Genomic DNA, 17,689 nt, shown 5'->3' on the forward strand with positions numbered 1-17,689 from the left:
AGATTAAAGAAGGAAATTATAGTTTTTGTACCACAAGATCTGGTCAAGGAACTCCTGAAAGTTGTATTTGCAATAAATTTTGTGAAATTTTGTTGAGAGGAGAGGATTTTCCATTAGGTTGATTCATAAGTACGTGTGGATCAAAGAATCTTTCTGCAGAGAAAAGCATGTGGTCTATGTCAGCAGGACTATGATAGAACACAGTGCTCACACACCTGACCTCTTTGATTAAGAGACCAAATGATGTTACTGTGTGTAGAATGAACCCAGAAGCAGTTTTCCTTCTTTAAAAAAATAAATAAATAAAAACGGAAAAAAAACAAATTTATATCATATTCCTGTTAGCAATTTTACAGAAGCAAGCTACTGTCCTATGTTTTACAGGAAAATGTTAGGAGAGCAGTATACCAGCTTAATTTCCAAAGAACCCTTTAGAAATGTGTTTTTCTTGTATGACCTGCCCACAATGCTTTTGTTGTGTTTTCTTTTACATTTTAGGCAACTTTTGCAGGTTTTCAGTCTCCATTTAGGAAAACCAATTTTAGAACTGGATTCATCCAATATACATAGGTAGGATTTCTAAACTGGATTGAACTTTCATGATAACAATATGGAATCACCAGTTTTCCACATTACATTACTTATCATACAAGATATACAAATTCAGCAATTTCCATCAATTGTTTTGACAAATAAAATGAATGAAAGAGCGTGAGGCTTACATCGTTTATTCATTTGGCATACAATTGTTATCTCATTCGGTTTCCCCATTGTCTGACAATATTGAAGCAGCATCCTTCCATACAAGATTACTATATCCAAATTGTCTAGCAAAACAAGAAATCAACTGGTCCTGAATTACTTCTTCTGTAGGAAGCACCAAGTCTGTCTCCCTTCTCAATGATGTAACTTCTTTATCTGCAATGCCACAAGGTACGATATGCTTAAAATAGTCCAAATCTGGATCAATGTTAAATGCCAATCCATGAGAAGTGATTCCATATGAAATCCGTACACCAATTGCACCAATTTTTCTGTCTCCAACCCAAACCCCCGTTTCACATTTTTTTCCAGGGCAAGCTTTCACACCATACAGAGACGCCAATTCAATCATGGTTGACTCTAGATTCTCCACATATTTACGAGCACCAAGCCCAATATCCCGAAGAGAAATAATAGGATATAAGATGGCTTGATGTGGACCATGAAATGTAATGTCTCCTCCTCTTTGTGTGTAGTGCAGTTCAGCTCCTATTCTTTTAAGTTCAGACTCGGGAATCAAAAGATTGTGATCAGTTCGCCGTTTGCCAAGGGTGTACGTAGGTGGATGTTGCAGGGACAGGAGAGTATCTGGAATCTTATGAATTTTTCTATTGGAGGCCAGCTTTTCCTGCAGCTTAAGTGCATCCAGATAGCTGATAGCGCCCATTTTCAAGACCTCGAGATTTCTTGGAACTCTCATTCTCTGTAAACCACAGTACAACTAATTATGTATCTTTCTTTCGTCACATAGAATTAACACAACACATCGAGTTCAGCCTTCAGATCATATTATGTCTCCAGACTTTTATAAACTATAAAGAAATGATTAGCAAGTAACAAATTCATAGACAAAAAATCCATGAGAAGGGTGGAGGTCACTTGATTCCAAGTCACAAATTTTACAGTTAAAGCATGATATAAGTTGAACAGAATTTCAATTTCAAGGTATGAATGGATAAAGCATGATATAAGTTTCCCAAAGAAAACTGAAAAGAGAATAACTTTACAGTATATTGAAGACAGTATATCAATTTGATCTGCACATTGTAATATACTGGAGAATTAAATGTGAATTTCTTGAATTCTTGAAGATATGGGCAAGCAGAGAAACAAACAAATAACCTCTATCACCGCAGCCACAACTTGTATTCTCTTGGTTTCTTGAGATTACAAGTTATACCATTTACAAATCAAATATATGCTCTCTAAACAGACAGACCAAATTCTGTTTCTTGGGCATGCCATGGCAGCTCTGTTAGGATAGGGCTACAATCAAAATGGAAATTGGCATATAGACCCACTGAGCTTCAAAGACTATCATGTAAGCATTTGACCAAACAGTTAATGGGCATCAAATGTTAAGCATGAATTCACAGATTCAAACAAGCCAAATGACAAAAGATACACTGCTACTGGAAGAAAAAAATACAGTCATCAAATGTTAATCGTGGATTCAAACCATCAAAAGGTTCAAAAATAAACTACTGATAATACCACATTTCTGGGAAAGAAAACAAATTTACAAAATAAAGAGTCTTAAGAAAGCAGAACCAGTGACTGTTTACCCGTAGATACCAAACCACCGAAGATGAGAGAGAGAGAGAGAGAGAGAGATAGAGATGGTTTTGTCCAATCTTAATCTTTTACGGTTGAACGCACCGTTTCAGCTCTCCACTCGTTTCCCTTCTCTCCCTCCTAAACGAATTGCCAAGCATTTGGTTCGTTTCAGACCAAAAAAAAAAAAAAAAAAAGAAGCGGCCTAATCCTGTTCACAGCTGCAAACTGAAACCTTATTTGCTTAAGCTAAATTTTTGCCTAATCATGTACGGTTTTTTTAATAATTTGGATCCCTATATTGGACATAATAGTAAAACTCCCTAAATTGAATTCAACACTTTGCATCAGATAAAGAATACTGCTACTCTTACCACATTTATATACCACATTCTCATACCACCTTATGTGGCAGATGAGATTGACAGCTACATCAATTAAAATTATTTAATATTTTCTTTTCTTTTATGATTGATTAACAAATTTTTTTAAAAAAACTGTTAATTAAACTTTCTTTATTAAAATACATTTTATTGATTTAATTGATATGACATATGATATGGACATATCACATCATGTGGTATAAAAATGTGGGATAAAAGACTGGATTGAGGAAGTTTTTATCCTTGCACAAAGCACTTTGTAGTGTTCCGCAAAGCATTTGAACTTGTAATAAACATTTTGACATGTTTCTAAACTACTTTCAACAAATGCGCAACACTTTTTAGCAGAAGTAGCACTATCTTTTTTATACAAACGACATTAAGAAAGGGGTAAAGAAATGGGGAATCAAACTTAGGACCTTTATACATGGATAACTCATAATTGCTTCTAACCACTTGAGCTACAAGTCACTTGCACATAAAGTAGCACTATAACCATGTTGCACACATACAATGATGCAATCAATGACATAGACAGCTTGAACCAATCAATGACAGAATCATAGCCCTTCTCTTTGCAACATATACAAAATGTGCAACCATCCTCCATGACATGTCCTCTTCTTTGCCTGCATGAGCAGAAAAATTTGTATGAAAATGAGAATAGTACTGTTTTGTTATCCCAGCCAATTACGGTCAGCCAGATGAAAAAATTATCACGGGTAACGCACCGTGATTGGCCGAGGATACCAAAATAGTGATATCCCCATTTCATGTAAGTGTTTCTCCTGCATGAGACATACTGCAAGACAAGCACGCATCAACCCTTCTTTAAGTTGCTGTTTCTATAATGAATTTCTTTAAGCTGTTTTCAATTGAGTAGAAAACAAGAATCATACAACATTGCCACTTTATTTCATTGTCAGAGGAAAAAGAAAAGAGAAAAAAAATACTGAATTTGACTATTATATACGACAACTTACTATGCCCAAAGATAAACCGTCAAGGAAACAAAAATCTCTTTTTGCCATCTATATAACATTATGTTTGTTTGCATAAACAAATCATGAAGAGCAAGAAAGCATGCAAACTCCAGGCCTATAAGCCCACGCTGGGGGCAAGCGAGCGTATTTTTCCATTCCCGGTTGCTCATCATATGGCCGTTCCATTACTTTAAGCACCCTCTGAACCTCTCCAAAATCACCTTGTTCGGCTGCATCAATGGCACTCTGGCATAAATAGTTTCTGAGAATATACTTAGGGTTCACTGCATTCATTGATGCCTTCCTTTCCTCATCTGAGATGCCGCTAGCGGCCAGCTGCACAAGCAAAAGACATCGCGTGAGAAAATTAAATACAACAGAATCTTTGCTTTTGACAGGACATGAAGCAACTGAATCAGTTTTAATTCTTCGAGTGAAGTGGGAATCAAAATGATAAACTTTTCGAAGGTGGGAGTCATATGAAAATCAGAGCTCAATGTACCTCCTCTATGTAGATTTTCACCCAGCTTATCCATGCCTCCTTCCGCTCCTGCCCAATATCTAATAGAACGGCCTTTAGTGGGTTCAACAACTCCTCTTCTGGAATGCTGGGATCAGCTTTGATATTGGATAGCAACCGAAAAAAATTGGTGTAATCCACTTTGTCGACAGCCATATTATTTAAAAGTTTACTGATCAGCTGTTTGATGTACTTGGGAAGACCAAGTTTCTTGGTCATTATGGCTTGATAGTCATCCATGAATCTGGTTCCATATCTGTAACAAATCCACACAAAAAGAGGTTCAATTAACTGCAACTGGAAGATACAATTTAATTAGGAGAAATGTGTGCGAATCACAACTACCTTTCCATTGCATAATTTGCTTCCTTATCATCTATCAACTGGGCAGCTGACAGAGTTCTAGTGAATTGTGCAATATTCCATAAGCCAATATCAGGCTGATTTGCAAAACAATACCTCCTCCCAGGAAGATCCGTGGTATTCGGAGTGTAACTTGGATCAAATGCATCCAGAAAACCAAAAGGACCGTAATCAATGGTAAGACCCAAAATGCTCATATTGTCAGTGTTCAACACACCATGAGTAAAACCAACCCCCTGCCATTTGGCAACCAAGGAAGCAGTTCGCTCAGCAACCTCTACTGCCCAAGCTGTTAAAAACCCAATCATGGGAGTAAAAGCACAGAAAAACAGTTAATTAAGTATGCCTGAATGAAACCTTTCTATCATAGACTCTTTTGGAGTAGCAGTAAGAGTAGAGAGAAAATACCAAGTTCGGCATAAAGGAAGATTGCCAATCTCAATATTAGTAACGACATTGGAAACAAAAAGTATGCCTGAATCAAGTCCTTTCTTTTGTTTTCTTTTTCTTTATTTTGTGATACGTAATGACTTCTGCGGTTCTATTAAAATAATAAGAGGGTTCCTGAATAATGTGGTGCAACGTGTACCACAGTATCAACACCAGACACCTTATTTGACTGGCATACATGAAGAAAATATGAAGATGCAACTTTGGAACAAGATATTGCATCCCTAATAAAATTATCTTTTAACAGAAGCTGAAGAAGCCAGTAGCATCTTAATTAGTCCGAAGTGCACATTACACACAAGAGATAAGCCCATCTTAACTACTTTCCATGCCCAATATGGGAGGTCACCACACTACTAACTCAGCTAGGAACACAAAACTGCAGTACCAGGTAGCACTCTGCAACTGTTTACTGGGTGTACTAAACAGGTGTCTGAATCCTAAATCAATCCAAATGGTTTTTCTACAGAAGAAAGAAAGAGAACTCATATAATTGCCATGGGATAAGACAACAGGCATGCATGAAGAAGATGTATGACTTTAAATCAATCCGAATGGTTTTTCTAGCGAAGAAAAATAAAAAGTGAACTCCTATAATGTCCATGGGATAAGACCATATGAAAGCGTACAAGATGAGAAATTTATGGCTAGTTAACTTAGACTGCACTTGTTGATTGAACTTCTGATTCATTTAGCTTCCACAATATGACAAAATGTATCCCAAGTCTTAATGAACATTATTTAAGCCACCATCAGCAACACATTAACTCTAAAAGGATAAATGAGTACCTGCATACTTGTTAGATGTCAGATCAACAACTGAATGTTCTTCGTTTCCTGTGTTGAAAGATAAACTCTCACTTCTACTCATGTTCTCTATATGAGGAAAGCGATGCCTAATGGCATAGTCTGCAAGAGTACGAACAATTGCGAGGTCCTCTTTTTCTCTGGAGGCATGTATTTGGTATGATCCAAAACGCAGAAAGGATGGAGAAACCCTGCAAACAATTGCACCAGGTTCCTCTTTCGGATTGCCACTGCAAATGAAGAAATAAACAATTTATTTTTAACAAGAAAATATGAAAATATATATATTCCTATAATTAAGGATAAGAAATTTAGGAGGTCCAAACACCTTGATTACAGTCTCAGTAAGCAACACACATCCTGGTAAAGTTCAATTCCTTTCAGGATGAACAAGATATTGATATTTTAGCATAAGACCCAACCAAGAATGTTAAGAAAGTTGAAAAATAAAACAAAGAGAAATTATCTTAATAAGGGAACAAAAGGAATTATCAATATATGAAACCTTGAACTTATGCACTGGCTTCAAAAACAAGAAATTCATAGTTACAATATATATCTTAGAGATATCTTGGACAATACTCTTAGCTAAGAAAATTAATTAGAGTTCTGCTCAACATACTCATAGAACATGTCGCGTGTGACATGTTTTCCTGTTGTCACAAGACAGAGAGCTCGAGTTGTTGGAATTCCAAGATTATGCATCGCTTCACTGCAAAGGAATTCCCGAATGCTACTACGAAGCACAGCAAGGCCATCTGCAAACCGACTGTAAGGAGTCTTCCCAGCACCTTTAAGCTGCAGTTCCCACCTTTCAGATTTAGAATTAAGAACCTCCCCAAGAGTAATAGCCCGACCATCTCCCAACTGTCCAGCCCACATTCCGAATTGATGTCCACCATAGCATTGAGCGTAGGGCAACCTGCATAAATAAAACATACATCCTGGCTGCATGAAATTTGACAACAGTGCCTAATGTGAGCCTCATAACTTAATATTCAGAGAAACACTTACGATCCCACTAGAGGAGATGCCCCAGAGAATAAAAGAGGGAAATCTGGCCTTCCAAATCTGTAACTCCAAACAAGGTGCCAAATTAGTCCTATGAAACATGAAATACCACATGTGCAAAACATATGTACTATGGTATATCAGTCAATGGTTCGGGGTACAGCAAGTCAGAAACCAAAGCATTAATCCGAACAATACACGATGGAAAACACATTTACATAGGAAACAACAGCCTCTAATACTCGGCTAGATATCAGAACTCCAAGAATTTCAATCAATAAGAGGAATCTTGACAAAACATGTGACAACTTATCAACTCTGAAAATATAAATATCTGGGGGCCTAATCTACCATACTTCCAGATAGGAGTTTTAATAGTAGTGTCATGTTATTTACACACACAACTAATTTCCTAAACCACAAGGCCTTGTGTAGAGGTGAAGAAGAGATCCAGAATCAGACTTCCAAGGACCATCAAAACCATTATCCATAACTGATGCTGTCAAACACAATTTTGTTTCTTTCTGATTCTATCAAACACACTCTCTGAGTTCATGCTTATTTTCTCATCCATGTTGAAACGCATTAACACTTGATTTTCCAGGGAGCACAAGAAACAAGAATACTCACTCTTCAGGATCCAATTCAAGCAACTTGGAAACTGATTCTGACCAGGCAACGAGCTGAGGATTCTCAACTTCAGCTGACGGGGATACTTTCGTATAACAAGCATGCAACACCTGATAATCAAAACCCAGAAAATATAGCACAAAGTTACAACATAACACCCCCTCAGCTAGTAAAAATTAAAGTGTAGCTCAAAGCAAGAGATCATATCACAATCAACCCTATTAATGGCACAGTTCCGTAGCTGAATTAAGCGAACCCAACTAACAACAAACGAACCGTAAGTCACTTGGCCATTTCCCCATTAATTCACTACGATTTTCTAAGTAGTTGTGTTTAAATTAACAAATTTTCCGATTTTGGGACGAAACAACAGCTCAAGTGTAAGCCTTTCAACTAATACACATACACACAAAACATGCGCTAAACTTTCCTTCACTTTCTCAGCAACCAAACAGAACATAAGCCAAAACATGAAAATAGGGCGAAAACAAGCTAACCTCTCGTGGAATCGTATCAGTCCGGGGATCACCAGGCAACTCTCTTACAAACGAGTTGTCCCAATTCAGATCTTCAAGCTTCAACCTAACCGCGTGAGTGTAATTTACACCATTATTTTCACTTTTATTATTCATTTGATCGTGGCCGTCGGAGGTCAAGCTCTGATTCTGCAAATCGTGCGTTAGGGAGTCGACCGACAAGGTAGCCTCTGGTGGGGGTGAGTCCATGGGAACTTGCTGGCTGGTGCCGGAGCTGAGGTTGCATACGAGGAGGGGCAGCCTGGGAAATTGAAAGTGCTTGGAGGGGCAAAATTGGAATTTTGAGGGGCGACGGCGGAAGTAGAGGGCGGTGGAGAGAGAGAGGCGAGGAAGGGGAAGGAAAGAGAGTGAGGCCTTAGAGGAGAAATGCGAAAGGATTTGCATTATTTCTGTCGGACTTTTGGTCTATCTAAATAATATTTCTGGGTTTTGCTTAAAAGTACGTTTTTGTCAAAATAACAATAAAATAATAAAATAATTACATTTTGTCATTTTTCCTGCAGCATTGTTGAAATTAAGCAAAAATAAGGTTTGATTTGCATAGTTTTTAAAATTCTTAGAGAATTTCATTGAATTTTTTCTTTTTCTTTTTTATAAATCAAAATTGATTATAATAAATACATATATGTATATTTTGTATGAAGAACTATATTTCTCTTGATAAAAATAATCATAATTAATAACTTTTAAAATAGTTAATAATATTCTGACAAAAAAAAAACAATATTTAAAAACTAAAAATTAATTAGAGCTAAATCCCCTTCCAAGAATTTCTTGTTGACGATGGCAATAGTACTTAGCAAGATGAGGAGGCAATGGTACTTAGAATTTAAGCATCCACAATGGGCTCCCTAAGCCACCTTATTAGATAAATTTTAGGGAATTGTAAAAAAACAACTTCAACCATGCTCTCTATCTATCTTCTAAAATAAGGAGACCTCTAAGAGCTCATAAATCTGAGAAGAGAGAAAGGACTCCTAATGGCTCCCTATAATTTAATGTTGCTTTATTTAATGAGTATTTCAAACCTTTATTTAATGCTAACTATTTTTTATTTTATTTTTTAATAGAGATGGACCAATCAAGAAAGAGTTATAGTATTTATGACTCCCTAAACTAGAGAGTATGATTGAAGTTTAAATTTTATAGAGAGCTCCTAAAATAACTTTCATATGTTTTAGCTAAAATTTAACTAAAAAATAGATGGCATGATTTTGGATGCTCTAATTGTTGATAAGAGGCTTGTAGTTCAGTTGGTTAAGAGCATTTACTCTTGCAATCGAGGTCATATGTTCGGTTCCCTACTCCCCCAATATTTGTATTATAAATTAAAAAGAGTGTTGCTATTTCCACCCCTTTGTTCTATTTTCTCACCCACCATGTAAATTTGATAAAAAAAAACAATCCTATTTTTCCACCCATCTTTATTCCTAAAATACCCTTTCATTGTTAATTCAACCAAAACCCAAACAAACCCAGCAACCTCTTCTTATTCTTCTTCAATCACAATTCTAAATAAATCTCGAAAGACACCCTTTAGTCCAAAATCTCTACAGCATGCCCTTGCTTTCATTGAAAGCATGCTAGCCTTCAACCCCCTGCCAATCCAAAACCCAATAACCCTTTTGAGTTATTCAACCTAAAACCATACCAAACAACAAACCAAAGAAAAATAAAGAATCTTTTCATTCATAGGGGTGGCTGTCGAGAGGAGGGATGAGAGAAATAAGGAGAAAAAAGGAGGAGGGGGAGGGTGGATGGCTGCGTGGGGAAGATAAGACAGATAGTAGGGTGAAGAGAGAGAGAGAGAGAGAGAGAGAGAGAGCTATTTGTTTTCTTTTTAAAAATGGAATCATCGTATCTCTCGTATATTAGAAAGAGAAACACCATTAGAAGAAGCACATGCTTGTTCTATTATTATTATTTTTTTTTTTCCATTTGAGCAATAAAGCTTCATACGTTACTTATGACTTCGAAAAACAAATATTGTGTGCTATCACTTATCACTCGTTCCAACCAAACAACAATAGTCATTGTTTAGCTATAAAACATGTTACAATTATGATTTTCATTTGGTAGTAAAGATGGCAATGTTTGCTGATAAACTGTGAGCAACTTAGTTTTAAGATCTACTATAATATTTACTTATGTTTAGTCACATTAAATATTAATTATTGATTGTTGCCAGAATCATGGCGAATTTTATCTTTTCAATGAGATATTGGAGGGTACTAAATAGGTATTTCATCGCATTTCATGATTATTTGTGTATAAGCACTTAAACTTCAATGCAAAAAAATGAAGGATAGTCACACTTGGAAAAAGACATGTTTTTCCTAGTCCACTTAGAAGAAATAATATATCATCCTTTCGGGAGGAGGAGATCATGATGAACTTTTTCATTGTTCATTATTGCCTTGAAAAGATGTACATATGAAATGGGGAACCAAAAATTTCATGAGTAATCTTCATATTCGATTTATTCAATTATTCATCCGTTTTTGGTTTGTTTATGTTTGGAGAACCACAAAATTTCGTGAGTAACCTTTAGAATTGTAATGGAAGGTGGTGGTGATTGGTTTGCTTTCCATGGAGTACGGTGGTATCCTTTCGGAATATTTTATTTTTGTAAAATATTATGTTAGGGGCAAATAGGCCTCGTCAATGGGCGGGCCGGGACCCAAAATTTATGGGCTTGGGCGGGCGGGCCGGGCTCAAACACGTAAAAAGAATATTAGCGGGCGGGCGGGCTGGGCTTTTTCAATAATTCAAAGCCCAGCCCAATCATAGGTCGGGCCTTAATGGGCCTTATCGGGCCGGGCCGAGCAAGCCCAATTGGGCCGGGCCGAAATGGGCTTACTATTTAAAAAGTCAAATATATAAAATTCATTTCATTCTTGCTAAAGTATGAAGCTTACAAAATGTCTTACAAATCTTATATCCTTCCAAAACAAAAAGGTCTTACAAAATCACAATCTAATCACAATCAAATTAGAGTCACTAACAATCTAATCAAAAACTTCATTGCAAGGCAAACACTCAAAAGCATAATAAAGTCCGAAAGTCCATTACTACAACAAACATCCCATGCTTGCAAAATAAAATATAATCCTATTACATAACATTTCAACTTTGAATGGTCTCATTTTCAGATTCACCAACAATCTCAACTTCACTGTCTGCCATCCAATCTGGTCTTGATGCTCTTATGTTCATTAATTCTTCAGCTTGTTGCTCATCTACTGCTGCATCTTGCTTTCTTGAATCTGCCAAGGCCCAATCTTTCAAGCAAATTAAAGCTTCTATTGTACTCGGACTCAAACTGGCCCTTTTCTCTGATACAACTCTACCACCGCACTAAAACATGATTCTGATGCTACAGTAGAAGCTGGAACAGTTAGCAAATCTCTAGCCATGAGGGAAACAATAGGGTATGTTAATTTATTGTTTTTCCACCAATCCAAAAGACTAAATTGATTATCATCAACTACTTCTATTGTTGGTAAATCAAGATAAAACTGTAATTCAGAAGTGTTAGTGGAAGAAGAAGAAGAAGAAGATAGCCTTTTTCTTTTCAAGCCTTCAATCGAAAAATTTCTCATTATAGGGACAGATATAGGACCAGAAGTTTGACTCAAAGTAGTAGAAGTTGCAACATTTTGCACATTTTGAACCACATCAGGAATTACATTCTTCTTGTAGATATCAAATAACTGAAATAACAAAGTCTTTAAAGCTAAAATTTTTGAGTCAATGGTTAATTGATCAATACCTATCATGTTCAACCATTCAGCAATTGCAAATAATTTAAACCTAGGGTCCATAATAGTAGCTAAGCAAAAAACCATAGGAAACTCTTTCCAATATTTATCAAATTTTATTTTCATTGCAGTCAAAGCATCCTTAAGAACAGAAAATTCAGAATATGCAGCAAATGATCCATGAATATCTATTAAACAATTTATAACACGACTTGAAGTAGGATAATACACACCAGAAAATATCTTAGTTGAAGAATAAAAAATTTGTAAAAACCCACTAACAAGTTGTGCTATTGTCCAATCTTCTTCACTAGGTACATGTAAATGACAGAAACGTGATTCATTTACCTTTTGAACATACCTATGCAAAGGAGCTTTATATTTTATAGCAACATGTAAAAGCTCATATGTTGAATTCCATCTATGAGGCACATCAATATCTATATTTTTCTTTCCCATATGGAAATCACTACAACATTTAACCCAAATTTCATGTCTCTTGTTAGATGAATTCATGCTACGAACAATATCAGTAATTTTTTCAATAGAAGGAGATAAAACTTTAAGTCCATCTTGCACAATCAAATTCAATATATGACAACAACATCGTACATGAAACAACTTTTCATGCACAGAATCCAACAAAAGAGTTGATGGAAGTATACTTGCAGTTGAATCATTATTTGATGCATTATCTAATGATAAAGTAAATACTTTGTTGTGAATGTTCCAAGATAACAATTCATCAAATATATGAGTTGCAAGTGACTCTCCGGTGTGTGGGTACTCAATCATTTTAAAGCAAATTATCCTCTTATTCAAACACCAATCTTTATCGATAAAATGTGCAGTAAGTGACATATAACCCATTTTTTGTCGTGATGACCAAACATCAGAAGTGAAACAGATTTTTGAATCAAGTTGGGCAAAAACAGCAAGCAAATTAATCCTTTCTTTATCAAATTTTTTTAGCACATCCCTTTTACATGTAGAGGCTGAAATTCCTTTATATTGAGGACAAAATGCACGCTGAATCAAGCCTTTAAAATCATGACTTTCAACAAATTTAAATGGCAGCTCAGCTCTAATAATAAAATCCACAAGTTCTTTTCGAGCAATATCATGATCATAAACAAAATTAGTCAAATTTCCAGCAGCATCAACATTTAATAACATTTGACCTGGATTTACCCTAGCTTGTGCATCTTCATGTCTTTTTAAATGACGAGATAAATGACTAGTGCCACTACTAGAATTACCAACCAACAAAGTATTACAAATAACACACTTAGCCTTAATTACTGGTTTACCATTTTCAATTTTGTTAACCTTTTCAAAAAAAGACCAAACTTTACTTGTTAATCTAGATGCACTAGGTGACTCTGAAGGGGGATTGAAATCATTTGTACTTTCAATTTCAGTCAAAGGTGACGCACTAGAAGAATCCATTTTGATGATATTACGAAACTAAAGATAAAATGGAAGATGTTACTTGATTTTCCAGCAGAGCACAAGCTTTACTTTTGCAGCACAAGCACAAGCTTTACTTTTGCAGCACTAACTCCTGCAAAATAAACTAAGAACTCATTAATAATCAAAGTTCAGCACAAAAACAGAAAGATATATTAACAAACTAAAACAATTAATATTCCTTACCTTTTTCCACCAACAACCATAGAAAATGAAAAAAGGCCTTGCAATCTTCAAAAAAGCAAGACACAAACTCCTGCAATAAAAATGAAAATAAATATTTCATCAATAGTTATCTCAAACAAGCTAAATGTAGACGAAAACAAATAATACATAAATTTGATTTCATAAGAAAACAGATAATACATAAATTTAACAGAGATGAGAAATTAAAATGCTCTACAAAGAAAAGATATATTAAAATGCTCTGAAACTTGACTGAGATTGTGATCCATCAAAGCTACTTTACATTTTAGTGTTCTGAGATGGTTTTTTGGGAGGGCTTATTGCTATTGGGTTTCAGGCCTCAAATATATAAATATAATTTATATCTATACAAATCTGGAAAAGGAACCATATCATAACCAAATTAACAGAAACTTCAATTTACACACACAAGTAGAATTTCCAGATGCAATCAACAAAACCAAATTAAGCATAAAAAGTCATAAAGCCAAAGCAAATCATCACAAACTAAGAGCTAAACATAAAAACAATAACAATAAAAGAAATACATGAACTTCTATACAGCAAACAAATTTTAGCAAAAGGATAGAGATGAACTTCTCATAATCTCAGTTTCTCTTGCACTCAAATAAGATCAAAGAGAGAGATCTTAGCTACAAGAAGAAATTCAGATGGATACCTGAATTATTGGACTTGGATCGTTGTTTTCGATCTGCAATTTTAGTTTCTCTCAGACTTGGATCTACAAGATTGAATGAGGAGAGAGAGAGCCGAAGAGAAATGAAGAGGTTGAGAATCGAGAAAGCCAAAGAGAAATGAAGAGGAAGACAGAGTGAAGAGGAAGACAGAGCTGAAGAGGAAGAGAGAGACTCAGGCAAGAGTGTGGATGCGGCGCTAGGTTTAGAATTTGGAGAAATGAAGAGGAAGACAGAGCCGAAGAGGAAGAGAGAGACGCAGGCAAGGCAAGAGTGGGTGCGGCGCTAGGTTTAGAATTTGGAGAAATGAAAAGGAAGACAGAGCCGAAGAGGAAGAGAGAGACTGCAAGAGTGGGTGCGGCGCTAGGTTTAGAATTTGGAGAAATGAAGAGGAAGACAGAGCCGAAGAGGAAGACAGAGACGCAGCAGGCAAGGCAAGAGTAGTAGTGGGTGCGGCGCTAGCTAGGTTTAGAATTTGGAGACTGATCTGAAAATTTTCTTTTTATATAGACTCTTATAGAGGTATTGTATTGGGCTGTCTGACCTAAATGGCTATTGGGCCTTTTCCTCTTATTTATTTATTTTTTTCCAGAAACAAGCACAACCTAGTAACAGCTATATTATATAAAGGCAATATATACGGGCCTAACGGGCGGGCTTTAATGGCGGGCTGGGTGGGCTCTCTTGGACTTAATCGGGCCGGGCCTATGGGCTGGGCTTTAGACACCTAAGCCCAGCCTGCCCAATACGGGCCGGGCCATCCAAAAGCCCATATCGGGTCGGGCCGGCTATTCTCTCGATGGGTCGGGCGGGCCCCATCGCCCATGAGCCCGGGCCAAATGATGAGGCCTAGGGGCAAATGACAGATTCTACTGACATAAGGTTTTGGTTAAAAAATGTTTGGATTCCAATAAAGGCACCCATCTAGGTGATTAGTTCACCCTAAATACAAATGATCTTTGAATAATGACTTCTTCTTTCTTTTTTTTTCGAAGGAGGAAATCATTGATAATAATTAAGAGGATACAACAATATCATCTTGTAAAATTGGCTCCAGCCAAAGAGAAACCTCTTCAATCTAAGTTACTATAGTATTACAATTAAGTGCATGCCTTGCTAGCCGATAAGCTACTTGATTGCACCCCATTGGACTGAAAGAAACAGTAACATCATCTAATTGTTCGCAGACTCCTCTCACTGATGCCCATGACTCTTCCTCATCCTTCTTTAAGTCACTTACCACTCCTTGTGAATCAGACTCAATTAGAATAGAAGAAAAGCCAGCATCCCGAGCAAACTTCATCCCGAATTGAAGTGCCATGATCTCTGCATATTTAGGTGAGGTGACGGTGACAAGTGGAAGGGCCATAGCCGCCATCACTTCCCCTTTGTCATTTCTAACAACACCACCAATTCCACCCACACATGTTTCGGGAATATAAGCAGCATCTACGTTCAGTTTATATCTACCAGCAAGAGGGAGAGACCATTTGCTTAGCTTCTCAACATCTATTTCAGATTCACCTTTCACAAGATTTCCATATTCGGTGATTTACGTCTTCCTGAATTGGGAGAGCAAGCACAAGTCTCTCTCTCTCTTTTTTTTTTTTTTTTTTTTTTAACCCTTTATTTGAACTTTAAAAATTCATCAGCCAAGTAAAGAGCTCTTTTGAAAATCACCTCCTTTGCACAAGACCGACCTTCAACTACTTTATTTCTGTTTTGCCATAAGCTCCAGCAGATATATAAAACAGGTGCATTTCATACTTCGGAAGATAGATAGTGGCAACTTAAAATAAATCCTCATAGTTGGAAAAGTGCACACCTGTAAAAACCTCCCTAAACTGCACTTTTTTCCAAACTTTTTGGGCACTAGGACAACTCCACAGTGCATGTATTACACTCTTACAATTCACATTACAAATGGGGCAAGAGTTATCATAGATTTTTTTCGTTTTTAGCAGATTAGATTTACAAGGAAGATAATTTTAATAGCTCTCCAATTAAAATATAAGAGTTTTTGTGGTACCTCTTGGGACCAAACTTTTCTCTAGAAAGCATTTCATATTCTTGGTTCCGAAGAGGAGCCCGCAGCCCCACTACACTCCTCTTTTTTTTTTTCTTGTTTTTAACATCTCCAACCTATAACCACTTTTCACAAAATAAATTCCATTAGTCGTATAATGCCAAATCCATCTATCTTTGTGATAATTAACACGCAAAGGGATATAGGTAATGACCTTAACATCTTTTGGATGAAAACACAAATTTAGTAGATCAACATTCCAAGTCCCAATAGGAAAAATAAAAGCACTTACTTTAGTTTCTTGATCCAGCACTTGAGGGAAAAAGGGGTGGAAAGAATTAGGTCTAGGAATCCATGCCATGCATCTCCATAAACTAGAGTATCTTGTCCATCTCTAATCCTCTTCCTTATCCCATTCAAGAGCAATTCACGACCCCAAATCAAAGATCTCCAAACATAAGAAGATGCTCTTCCTTTACTAGCTGCCAAGAAATTACAATTTGGAAAGTATCGAGCTTTTAATACCTTGTGAATCATGGACTGTTCATCGGTAAGAAGTCTCCAACATTGCTTAGCCACAAGCGCCTTGTTCTAAAACCCAATCCACCTTCATCCCTTGCAAAACACAGATGCTCCCACTTTGCCCAGCTAATACCTTTGCAATACTCTAAATTCTTCCACCAAAATTTAGAGATCATTGAATTCAACTCTGTACAAAATGTTACAGGAAATTTAAAGACTCCCATAGCATAATTTGGAATACTCTGAGCCACCACTTCGATAAGGAGAGCCTTTCCTGCTTTTGAAAGCAAGTTCTCTTTCTAGCCATTAAGCTTCTTTCTCAATCTTTCTTTTTCCTATCAATCACTGTTGGCAATCCCAAATATTTCTCATGAAACTCAACAATTGGGATCTTTAGAATGCTGCTAATCTCATTCATTAAATGCACAGGAGTGTTCGGACTGAAAGCAATTGTTGACTTCTCCAAATTTATTTTTGCCCTGCTACTACCTCATGAATCTCAAACACCCTTTTAAGGGTTCTACATGCGTGAGGTGTTGCCCCCTTGCAACTTCAAGCCCTTTAATTTCACCAGAAAGCTCTGCTGTTAAAGAAGCGAAAAAGAACCCTCAGCATAAATGAGGAAAATATAGGGAGATAAGGATCTCCTTGTCTAATCCCCCTTTGTGGGATAGTATTACCTTCAGCAGCTTCATGCCTTATCAATGAATATGATACAGTAGATATACACTTAAAGACCAACTTAATAAAGTCCTCAGGGAAACCCAATTTCTCCATCATTTTACAAATGAAATTCCAATCAACCCTGTCATACGCTTTTGCCATGTCTAACTTCAAGGCAATCTTTGGAACTTTTTTTACCCTTCTACTTCTCATGACCAATGGGAGCACACACTTTAATCCCAGATATGACCATTGGGAGCACACACTTTAATCCGTTGGCTATGGTCTTAGAAATAATTTTATAGATCACATTGCAAAGGGATATTGGCCTGTACTGGGTCACAAATTCCGGCTTTTCAACTTTGGG

General features: G+C 36.5%; 2 protein-coding genes and 1 long non-coding RNA gene across 3 annotated transcripts; all 3 read right to left on the reverse strand.

Moving 5' to 3' along the window:
- Nucleotides 1-595: 595 nt before the first annotated feature.
- On the reverse strand, nucleotides 596-2,487 carry LIP2 (lipoyltransferase 2). The gene is made up of 2 exons (XM_008245380.3): nucleotides 2,328-2,487; nucleotides 596-1,465 (listed from the first exon to the last, which is right to left on the reverse strand). The coding sequence occupies exon 2, from the start codon at nucleotides 1,460-1,462 to the stop codon at nucleotides 755-757; it is 708 nt and encodes a 235-aa protein (XP_008243602.1). The 5' UTR covers nucleotides 1,463-1,465; nucleotides 2,328-2,487; the 3' UTR covers nucleotides 596-754.
- A 1,105-nt stretch (nucleotides 2,488-3,592) lies between these two features.
- On the reverse strand, nucleotides 3,593-8,412 carry LOC103341825 (selenoprotein O). Its single transcript, XM_008245379.3, has 8 exons — nucleotides 7,961-8,412; nucleotides 7,464-7,573; nucleotides 6,837-6,893; nucleotides 6,445-6,744; nucleotides 5,805-6,052; nucleotides 4,548-4,854; nucleotides 4,185-4,458; nucleotides 3,593-4,018 (listed from the first exon to the last, which is right to left on the reverse strand). The coding sequence occupies exons 1-8, from the start codon at nucleotides 8,381-8,383 to the stop codon at nucleotides 3,764-3,766; spliced, it is 1,974 nt and encodes a 657-aa protein (XP_008243601.2). The 5' UTR covers nucleotides 8,384-8,412; the 3' UTR covers nucleotides 3,593-3,763.
- A 2,449-nt stretch (nucleotides 8,413-10,861) lies between these two features.
- On the reverse strand, nucleotides 10,862-13,326 carry LOC148921293 (uncharacterized). The gene is made up of 2 exons (XR_016122699.1): nucleotides 13,253-13,326; nucleotides 10,862-11,190 (listed from the first exon to the last, which is right to left on the reverse strand). It is a non-coding gene; the product is annotated as an uncharacterized LOC148921293 (long non-coding RNA).
- Between the last annotated feature and the right edge of the window lie 4,363 nt (nucleotides 13,327-17,689).

Source organism: Prunus mume, linkage group LG1 (genome assembly GCF_029339155.1).
Source record: "Prunus mume cultivar Tortuosa linkage group LG1, ASM2933915v1, whole genome shotgun sequence".
Lineage (NCBI taxonomy): Eukaryota > Viridiplantae > Streptophyta > Magnoliopsida > Rosales > Rosaceae > Prunus > Prunus mume.

Excerpts from the sequence above, each read along its gene's own strand:
- LIP2 (XM_008245380.3), bottom strand. The coding sequence starts at position 1,462 with ATGAGAGTTCCAAGAAATCTCGAGGTCTTGAAAATGGGCGCTATCAGC.
- LOC103341825 (XM_008245379.3), bottom strand. The coding sequence starts at position 8,383 with ATGCAAATCCTTTCGCATTTCTCCTCTAAGGCCTCACTCTCTTTCCTT. Across the intron at positions 4,459-4,547 it reads GCAAATTATGCAATGGAAAG|ATATGGAACCAGATTCATGG; the intron begins GTAGTTGTGATT and ends GATTTGTTACAG. Across the intron at positions 4,019-4,184 it reads TGAAAATCTACATAGAGGAG|CTGGCCGCTAGCGGCATCTC; the intron begins GTACATTGAGCT and ends TTGCTTGTGCAG.